Below are 11,004 nucleotides of genomic sequence, written 5' to 3'. Positions count from 1 at the left end.
ATCATGTCGTTCACATATATCAAAAATAGCACTGGTCAGAGGCACGCACAGCATCTCTGCTCCTTCTCTAAGGACCCATGGGGAGATGTTGTCCGGTCCCATCGCCTTTGAGGTGTCAAGGTCACTTAAGAGCTTCTTCACCTCCTCCTCAGTTGTTCGTATGTCATCCAACACTTGTTGGTATATTCCCTCTTGATGTTCCCTTCTGTGTTGTCTTCCCACAGCCCTTCCTGTCTCTACTGTAAAAACTTCCTTAAATCTTTTGTTCAGCTCCTCACATACCTCCTGATCATTTCTTGTGAGTTCTCCACCTTCTGTCCTTAATCTGATCACCTGGTCTTTGACTGTTGTCTTCCTCCTGATGTGGCTGTACAACAGTTTCGGGTCAGTCTTGATTCTCGATGCTATGTCATTTTCATACTGTCGCTGGGCATCCCTCCTTACCTGTGCGTACTCATTCCTGGTTCTGCGACTGATCTCCCTATTTTCGTGTGTTCTCTGCCTTCTGTACTTTTTCCATTCTCTATTGCACTTTGTTTTTGCCACATTACACCGTCGGGTAAACCAGGGGCTCGTTCTGGCCTTCCCGTTGTTACTGTTGCCCTTGGGAATAAACCTTTCCACTGCCTCCTTGCATTTTGTTGTTACATATTCCATCATTTCATTTACTGGCTTTCCTGCCAGTTCTCTGTCCCACTGGACCTCCCGCAGGAAGTTCTTCAATCCTATGTAGTCCCCTCTTTTATAGTCAGGCTTTTCCCATTCAACTCCTGTTATTCTCTCCACTTGCAGCTCTACTATGTATTCAAAGCACAGAACCACGTGGTCGCTAGCTCCTAGGGGACTCTCATTCTTGATGTCATCAATATCTGAGCTGCCCAGGGTGAACACAAGGTCCAATCTTGCTGGTTCATCCTCCCCTCTCACTCTGGTAGTGTCCTTAACATGTTGGTGCATTGAGGTTTTCCAGCACCACGTCCAACATCCTGGCTCTCCATGTTTCGGGACCCCCATGTGGCTCCAGGTTTTCCCAGTCAATCTCCCTGTGGTTGAAATCCCCCATAACCAGCAACTTTGCTCTGCTGGAGTGAGCTCTTCTTGCCACCTCAGCAAGTGTGTCCACCATTGCTCTGTTGCTCTCTTCATATACGTGTGTGTGTGTATGTGTGTGTGTGTGTGTGTGTGTGTGTGTGTGTGTGTGTGTGTGTGTGTGTGTGTGTGTGTGTGTGTGTGTGTATGTATGTGTATGTGTGTGTGTGTGTATGTGTGTGTCTGTGGATGTATGTGTGTGTCTGTGTATGTATGTGTGTGTCTGTCTGTCTCTTTGTAAATCAATACAACAACAACAGATCATCTAGTAAATATTCACCGTCATCAGACTCTACAAACTCTCCTCCCGTTCTATACATGGCGAGAAACAAAACTAGAAACCTTCATGAATGATAAAATTGGTTAAAACAATAAAAAAAACTTTTCTCATTGTGAACAGCATAGCGACGGCCGCTTGTACCGCTTCAGTTTAAAATATTTTTATCCTTCACATCCTCTTGATGGGAAATGCTTCAAAGGTTCAGTTAATAAATGTTAATTATGTGTAAAATTAATCTGCCTTTGACAACTCGAGATGAAGTTTCTGTGTATCCGATGGTTTGGAATTCCCACAAGTTGAAGAATGAGACAGTTGTCCAACATTTGGCAATACTGAGGAAACGTTTCGCCACACACTGGCTTCATCAGTCCATTACAAAGAAGAAAGGTGGAATAAGAGGAGGAGCCGGAGGTAATCAATCCCCAATCAAATTTCTATAAAAAAAATCTTGTTATATACCAGTTATTTAATTACACTCTTACACAAAAAAATTAGAAAAAAATTTATAATAAACTGTCGCCTCTTATACCACTGATTAATGTTGAAAAAGATAATTATTGCATCACGTTACTCGTCAATGGATATTTGTGGTAATATGAACCACAACTGTTGACACCTATTATAAGTTAGTTATCAACAAATGAATTTTAAATTTACAAGCCTTGATCCTTTAATTATTGGTATTCGTTATAAATATAATAATTCGGTTATTCTACATCTTCCTTCCAGTATTGTTTATATATTCACTTTACTTGTTAGATAACTTGGTGGTGCTTTTGGTGTTCATTATAATGTGTCCCACTATACTTGGTGTTAATTATAATGTGTCCCACTATACTTGGTGTTCATTATAATGTGTCCCACTGTACTTGGTGTTCATTATATGTCCCACTATACTTGGTGTTCATTATAATGTGTCCCACTGTACTTGGTGTTCATTATAATGTGTCCCACTGTACTTGGTGTTCATTATAATGTGTCCCACTATACTTAGTGTTCATTATAATGTGTTCCACTATACTTGGTGTTCATTATAATGTGTCCCACTATACTTGGTGTTCATTATAATGTGTCCCACTATACTTGGTGTTCATTATAATGTGTTCCACTATACTTGGTGTTCATTATAATGTGTCCCACTGTACTTGGTGTTCATTATAATGTGTTCCACTATACTTGGTGTTCATTATAATGTGTCCCACTGTACTTGGTGTTCATTATAATGTGTCCCACTATACTTGGTGTTCATTATAATGTGTTCCACTATACTTGGTGTTCATTATAATGTGTTCCACTATACTTGGTGTTCATTATAATGTGTTCCACTGTACTTGGTGTTCATTATAATGTGTCCCACTATACTTGGTGTTCATTATAATGTGTTCCACTATACTTGGTGTTCATTATAATGTGTCCCACTGTACTTGGTGTTCATTATAATGTGTCCCACTATACTTGGTGTTCATTATAATGTGTCCCACTATACTTGGTGTTCATTATAATGTGTCCCACTATACTTGGTGTTCATTATAATGTGTTCCACTATACTTGGTGTTAATTATAATGTGTCCCACTATACTTGGTGTTCATTATAATGTGTCCCACTCTACTTGGTGTTCATTATAATGTGTTCCACTATACTTGGTGTTCACTATAATGTGTCCCACTATACTTGGTGTTCATTATAATGTGTCCCACTATACTTGGTGTTCATTATAATGTGTTCCACTATACTTGGTGTTCATTATAATGTGTCCCACTATACTTGGTGTTCATTATAATGTGTCCCACTATACTTGGTGTTCATTATAATGTGTCTCACTATACTTGGTGTTCATTATAATGTGTCTCACTATACTTGGTGTTCATTATAATGTGCCCCACTATACTTGGTGTTCATTATAATGTATCCCACTATAATTGGCGTTCACTATAATGTGTCCCACTATACTTGGTGTTCACTATAATGTGTCCGACTATACTTGATCACTGTAATGTGTCCCACTATAATTGGCGTTCACTATAATGTGTCCCACTATACTTGGCGTTCACTATAATGTGTCCCACTATACATGGTGTTCACTATAATGTGTCCCACTATACTTGGTGATCACTGTAATGTGTCCCACTATAATTGGCGTTCACTATAATGTGTCCCACTATACTTGGTGTTCATTATAATGTATCCCACTATACTTGGTGTTCACTATAATGTGCCCCACTATACTTGGTGCTCATTATAATGTATCCCACTATAATTGGCGTTCACTATAATGTGTCCCACTATACTTGGTGATCACTGTAATGTGTCCCACTATAATTGGCGTTCACTATAATGTGTCCCACTATACTTGGTGTTCATTATAATGTATCCCACTATACTTGGTGTTCACTATAATGTGCCCCACTATACTTGGTGTTCATTATAATGTATCCCACTATAATTGGCGTTCACTATAATGTGTCCCACTATACTTGGTGATCACTGTAATGTGTCCCACTATAATTGGCGTTCACTATAATGTGTCCCACTATACTTGGTGTTCACTATAATGTGTCCCACTATACTTGGTGTTCACTATAATGTGTCCCACTATACTTGGTGATCACTGTAATGTGTCCCACTATAATTGGCGTTCACTATAATGTGTCCCACTATACTTGTTGTTCACTATAATGTGTCCCACTATAATTGGCGTTCACTATAATGTGTCCAACTATACTTGGTGATCACTATAATGTGTCCCACTATCCTAGGTGTTCTCTATAATGTGTTCCACTATAATGGGTGTTCACTATAATGTGTCTCACTATGCTTGGTGTCCACTATTATGTGTCCCACTATACTTGGTGCCCACTATGATGAGTCCCACTATATTGGTGCTCACTATAATGTGTCCCACTATACTTGGTGTTCACTATAATGTGTCCCACTATACTTGGTGTTCACTATAATGTGTCCCACTATACTTGGTGTTCACTATAATGTGTCCCACTATACTTGGTGATCACTATAATGTGTCCCACTATACTTGATGTTCACTGTAATGTGTCCCACTATACTTGGTGTTCATTATTTGTCACAGTACACTTGGTGTTCACTCTCATCTGTAGCAAAAACTTGGTGTTCACACTCATGTGTCCCACTACAGTTGGTGTTCATTATTATGAGTCACACTACACTTGGTGTTCATTATTATGAGTCACACTACACATGGTGTTCACTCTCATCTGTCTCACTGCACTTGGTGTTCACTCCCATGTGTCCCACTAAACTTGGTGTTCACTCTCATCTCTCTCACTTCACTTGGTGTTCACTCTCATTTGTCTCTCTGCACTTGGTGTTCAGTCTCATGTGTCCCACAACACTTGGTGTTCACTCTCATGTGTCCCATTACTCTTGGTGTTCATTATGTGTCTCACTGCACTTGATGTTCATTCTCATCTGTCTCATTGCACTTGGTGTTCACTCTCATGTGCCCCACTACACTTGGTGTTCACTCTCATGTGTCCCACTACACTTGGTGTTCAATCTCATGTGTCCCACTACACTTGGTGTTCACTCTCATCTCTCTCACTTCACTTGGTGTTCACTCTCATCTGTCTCACTGCACTTGGTGTTCACTCTGTGTCCCACTACACTTGGTGTTCACTCTCATGTGTTTCACTACACTTGGTGCTCACTCTCATGTGTCCCACTACACTTGGTGTTCACTCTCATGTGTCCCACTACACTTGGTGTTCACTCTCATGTGTCCCATTACACTTGGTGTTCACTCTCATCTCTCTCACTTCACTTGGTGTTCACTCTCATCTGTCTCACTGCACTTGGTGTTCACTCTGTGTCCCACTACACTTGGTGTTCATTCTCATGTGTCCCACTACGCTTTGTGTTCATTATGTGTGACAGTTCACTTGGTGTTTACCCTCGTCTGTCTCATTACACCTGGCGTTCACTCTCATCTGTCTCACTGCACTTGGTGTTCACTCTCATGTGGTCCACTACACTTGGTGTTCACTCTCATGTGTCCCACTACACTTGGCGTTCACTCTCATGTGTCCCACTACACTTGGTGTTCACTCTCATGTGTCCCACTACACTTGGTGTTCACTCTCATGTGTCACACTACACTTGGTGTTCACTCTCATGTGTCCCACTACACTTGGTGTTCACTCTCATGTGTCCCACTACACTTGGCGTTCACTCTCATGTGTCCCACTACACTTGGCGTTCACTCTCATGTGTTCCACTACACTTGGCGTTCACTCTCATGTGTCCCACTACACTTGGTGTTCACTCTCATGTGTCCCACTACACTTGGTGTTCACTCTCATGTGTCCCACTACACTTGGTGTTCACTCTCATGTGTCCCACTACACTTGGTGTTCACTCTCATGTGTCCCACTACACTTGGCGTTCACTCTCATGTGTCCCACTACACTTGGTGTTCACTCTCATGTGTCCCACTACACTTGGTGTTCACTCTCATGTGTCCCACTACACTTGGTGTTCACTCTCATGTGTCCCACTACACTTGGTGTTCACTCTCATGTGTCCCACTACACTTGGCGTTCACTCTCATGTGTCCCATTACACTCCAGATGCTGAGATATGTTGTCTCACCTTACAGCTCGGACTGTTCGGTTGTGTCTCAGTGAAATCACTTCTGGTGTACTCTGAATGACTGTTTCGTATCAACTGAAATATATTTTATTGATTGACGTCACAACTTTGGGGGCCAAGAGCTGTGACTTGACGCCTGAAGAAGCAAATAGGTGAGTACAAACAGATCTGCCCGCTTTCCGCTGCCTACCTTGCCTGTCGCTTCCTGCTGCCCACCAGGCCTGCTGCTTAATAGAAACAATCAGAAGAAACAGTCTTGTGTAACACTCAGGATAAACACTTTGGTGTAACACTCAGGATAAACACTCAGGTGTAACAATCAGGATAAACACTCAGGTGTAACAATCAGGATAAACACTCAGGTGTAACAATCAGGATAAACACTCTCCCACTACAACTTAAACATTTCTTTTAACACTGGATCTGTAGCAACACGAAGCATGGCCATTCGATTTTTGCTTAATATATGAAGTATTTAAGTGTCCTAACAATCCCTTAGGACGCGGTGCCCAGCAGTTAACTAACACCCGGGTACCAGTTGACTAACACCCAGGCTCCAGTTGACTAACACCCAAGTTCCAGTTTATCGCCGGCCAAACAAGGACATGTATAAGTAGGATTGCCCATACGTTTACCCCCAGCCGAGAAATTGAATTCAAGTCACCTTGGTTATGAGCTGAGTGCTCTGCCACTAAAGAACAGGTTACAAGCTCACAGAGTGGGTGAATGTACAGGAAGGTCGAGCTTCTCCCGGGTCTTTTTCGCATTCTGCATGACCAAGCTCTACTTCACCTAGATTGTGGCTTCGAGGGTTGTTTTCATTACCAAGGGCAGGTGCCTTACACTTGTCCACATTGAACTTTGTCTGCCATTTTTCAGACCAAGACATTGGTTTGTTCAAGTCGTCTTGGAGTTCGTTGATGTCCTCCTCAGAGTGAATTGTGCGGCCTGTCTTTGTATCATCAGCAAGTTTGCTCATGTCACTGGTGGTCCCTTCATCAGGGTCGTTAATGTGGATTGTGAACGGGAGGGGGCCTGGGGCTGATCCTTGTGGGGCGCCACTGGTGACTGGTCCCCATTCAGATTTCTCTCCATTGGTGGTGGCTCTCTGCTTTCTATTGGTGAGCCATGCCTCAGTCCATGCTAGAGCTTTGCCTCCTATACCATGAGCTGCCACTTTTCTTGGGGGTCTCTTGTGGGGTGCTCTGTCGAAGGCTTTACTGGGGTCCAAATGGGCAGTGTCATGTTCCTTGTCACTGTCAGCTGCCTCAGGTGTTCTACTGAAGAGCGTCAGTGGGTTTGTCAGGCAGGCTTGCGTCAGTAAGTTTGTCTAGTGCCTTGCTAGGGTCTAGGTGGGCAATATCAGGTTCTTTATCGTGGTCAACGGCCTCAAGAGCTTTTCTGGGGGGGGTTGGTGAATTAGTGGAAGATGGGTGTTGGTAGGGAGGATGTTGGCAGGGTCTTTGGGATGTCTCTCCGAGAGAGAGCCCGCAGTGGTGGATTTGAGTTGGATGGGTTTGGATTTGGGGGGGACATGGGAGGGTGTTGGTTTGGAAATAGGGTAGTTGATGAGTGGAACAGTCTACCTAGTTGAGTTATTGAGGCTAGGACTTTGGGTAGTTTCAAATTTAGGTTGGATAAGCACATGAGTGGGACGGGTTGGATTTGAGTGGGACTTGCACATCGGAGCTTGTTTCTTGGGTGGCATTGAAAATTGGGTTGGTCAAATGTTTGTTAGTGGGATGAATTGTAAAGGACCTGCCTAGTATGGGCCAACAGGCCTGCTGCAGTGTTCCTCCTTTCTTATGTTCTTATGTTCTCACAGACAACCCTTCAGCAAAGGCATTAGCAGATCAGTCCGGTCCTTCAGTGGATATTTACCCAGGGGTTCCAATCACTGGTAGGTAAACAAGGGCGAACGGGAGAAAGGAACTCTGCCAGTAGAGTTTCACTATACCGAGAAGCGACCTCGGTACCTCTTGCTAACCTGGTATTATTATGGGAAACAAAATATACAGATAATGCTGTGTGACTGCTGATGTTGTTACTGATACGTTGCTGTTACTACTGCTATTGTTACAGATTCTGTTGCTGTTTATGCCACTTGTGCTATTGGTATTGTTGCTACCGCTACTGGTACATGTAATACAAGGAACCGTCATTTCCGTGACACAAGAACAATAGGTGGAGCAAGATACTAACGTATGCAATTCTCTTTTTTATCAGCAAAGTTCTGATTCTGTTATATTCACAAAGCCTAATCTGATACCTTTATGTTTTTCCAGGTATAAATTCCTGCTGAAACCAGAGAGGTACTCACATGGTGAGGTTGCTGATGAAGGCGTTTACTGGAAGGAGGATGCTGAAGGAAGCCTCCTGGGCGTCTAGCATAGGATTGCGTATCCTGCAGGTGACGGTGGTGACAGCGTAACGCGAAATCACCAACGACTGGATGTGGTACGTCAGGATCTCCAAATCATTCCATACCTCCACCTCTGAGGAATCTTGCTGCGTCGGAGGCGGGGATCCTTCTGCCACGTCCTGCCTCAGCTCCTGCAGACGAAATAGAAAGGAGAGAATAGTCAATGTGGGAGAAGTGACGAGAAGATAATAATAATTATTATTATTATTATTATTATTGTTATTATTATTATTATAATTATTATTATTATTATTAAGGTAATGCGGTGGATCAGCATGTGTCTAGCGCAAAACAGACTCATGACTTTCACTGTATTTATCTAACTCGAAGGAGAGAGGAAGTAGTGAGGGGGGGAAGGTGTACAGAAGATGTAAGAGGGAAAAGAGGTGGAAGTCGATGAGAAAGGAAAACGTGAAGGGAGAGTCAGAGGGAAGAGTTTAAGGGAGATTTGGGGGTAAGATATGCAGGAAGTGGAAGGGGACTATGTCTCTAGCAGCGTTTAACTCGTAGCTGTGTTGAACTCTGACCTTTACGTAAGTCAACTTTTCGGTCTAATCTGGGGGCAATTTACACAAAATTTTGTCACTAGGGAAGCCAGAGGTGAACATAACACAAAGGGAGCTCCTGTGAGCTTTCATCTTGTCCAAGTCAATGTTTTGCTTCATTTATTTCTCACGAGCTCACACATTTGCGCGCGCGAGCACACACACACACACACACACACACATGCACACGCAATGTAGCAACAATGTGAAAGGAGGCTGAGGAGAGATCTGTACCCAAGGGTAACAGGAATAATGAAAAAACCAGGATGAGCCCATGGTTCACCCAAAGGTGCAGGGAGGCAAAAACCAAGTGTGCTAAGGAATGGAAGAAACATAGAAGGCAAAGGACCCAGGAGAATAAGGAGAACAGTCGTAGAGCCAGAAACGAATATGCGCTAATAAGGGAGGCCCAACGACAATATGAAAACGACATAGCAGCGAAAGCCGAATCTGACCCGAAGCTGTTAAACAGCCACATCAGGAGGAAAACAACAGTCAAGGACCAGGTAATCAAGATAAGGAAGGAAGGAAGGAGGAGAGACAACAAGAAATGACCGTGAAGTATGTGCGGAACTCAACAAGAGAGTCAAAGAAGTGTTCACAGAGGAGACAGAAAGGGCTACAGAAAGACGGAGAGGTGGGGTACACCACCAAGTGCTGGACACAGTAGACACAACCGAGGAAGAAGTGAAGAGGCTTCTGAGTGAGCTAGATACTTCAAAGGCAATGGGGCCAGATAACATCTCTCCATGTGTCCTGAGAGAGGAAGTAGAGGCTCTATGTGTACCCCTAACAACAATATTCAATACATCTATTGAAACAGGGAGATTGCATGCGGCATGGAAGACAGCAAATGTAGTCTCAATCTTCAAAAAAGGAGACAGACATGAAGCACTAAACTACAGATCAGTGTCACTGACATGTATAGTATACAAAGTCATGGAGAAGATTGTCAGGAGAAGAGTGGTGGAACTCCTAGAAAGGAATGATCTCATCAACAGCACCCAACATGGTTTCAGGGGCGGGAAATCCTGTCTCACAAACCTACTGGAGTTCTATGACATGGTGACAGCAGTAAGACAAGAAAGAGAGGGGTGGGTGGATTGCATTTTCTTGGACTGCAAGAAGGCGTTTGACACAGTTCCGCACAAGAGATTAGTGCAAAAATTGGAGGACCAAGCAGGGATAACAGGGAAGGCACTACACTGGATCAGGGAATACTTATCAGGAAGACAGCAGCGAGTTATGGTACGTGGCGAGGTGTCAGAGTGGGCACCTGTGACCAGCGAGGCCCCATAGGGGTCAGTCCTAGAACCAGTGCTGTTTCTGGTATTTGTGAACGACATGACAGAAGGAATAGACTCCGAAGTGTCCCTGTTTGCAGATGACGTGAAGTTGATGAGAAGAATTCATTCGATCGAAGACCAGGCAGAACTACAAAGGGATCTGGACAGTCTGCAGACCTAGTCCAGCACTTGGCTCCTGGAGTTCAAGCCCACCAAGTGCAAAATCATGAAGATTGGGGAAGAGCAAAGAAGACCGCAGACGGAGTACAGTCTAGGGGGCCAGAGACTACAAACCTCACTCAAGAAAAATGATCTTGGGGTGAGTATAACACCAGGCACATCTCCTGAAGCGCACATCAACCAAATAACTGCTGCAGCATATGGGCGCCTAGCGAACCTCAGAACAGCATTCCGACATCCTAATAAGGAATCGTTCAGGACCATGTACACCGTTTACGTTAGGCCCATATTTGAGTATGCGGCATTAGTTTGGAACCCACACCTAGCCAAGCACGTAAAGAAACTAGAGAAAGTGCAAAGGTTTGCAACAAGACTAGTCCCAGAGCTAAGGGGTATGTCCTACGAAGAGAAGTTAAGGGAAATCGACCTGACGACACTGGAGGACAGGAGAGATAGGGGGGACATGATAACGACATACAAAATACTGAGAGGAATTGACAAGGTGGAGAAAGACAGGATGTTCCAGAGATGGGACGCAGCAACAAGGGGACACAGTTGGAAGTTGAAGACACAGATGA

The 11,004-nt window shown here is 43.6% G+C and overlaps 1 protein-coding gene across 3 annotated transcripts in view; it reads right to left on the bottom strand.

Moving 5' to 3' along the window:
• LOC128691742 (inter alpha-trypsin inhibitor, heavy chain 4-like) overlaps nucleotides 1-8,541 on the bottom strand; it is a 513,777-nt gene extending 505,236 nt beyond the window's left edge. For 2 of the 3 annotated variants that reach the window (XM_070081210.1, XM_070081216.1), the window contains exon 1: nucleotides 8,314-8,541. In XM_070081210.1, coding sequence (XP_069937311.1) covers nucleotides 8,314-8,384 — 71 coding nt within the window. In that variant the 5' untranslated portion in view covers nucleotides 8,385-8,541. The remainder of the gene's footprint in view (nucleotides 1-8,313) is intronic. The other variant, XM_070081222.1, reaches the window with a different exon arrangement.
• Nucleotides 8,542-11,004: the final 2,463 nt, after the last annotated feature.

Source organism: Cherax quadricarinatus, chromosome 6 (assembly GCF_038502225.1).
Source record: "Cherax quadricarinatus isolate ZL_2023a chromosome 6, ASM3850222v1, whole genome shotgun sequence".
Classification (NCBI taxonomy): Eukaryota; Metazoa; Arthropoda; class Malacostraca; order Decapoda; family Parastacidae; genus Cherax; species Cherax quadricarinatus.
Note: the sequence above shows the minus strand (reverse complement) of the source record. Positions and strands in the feature narration are given on the sequence as shown.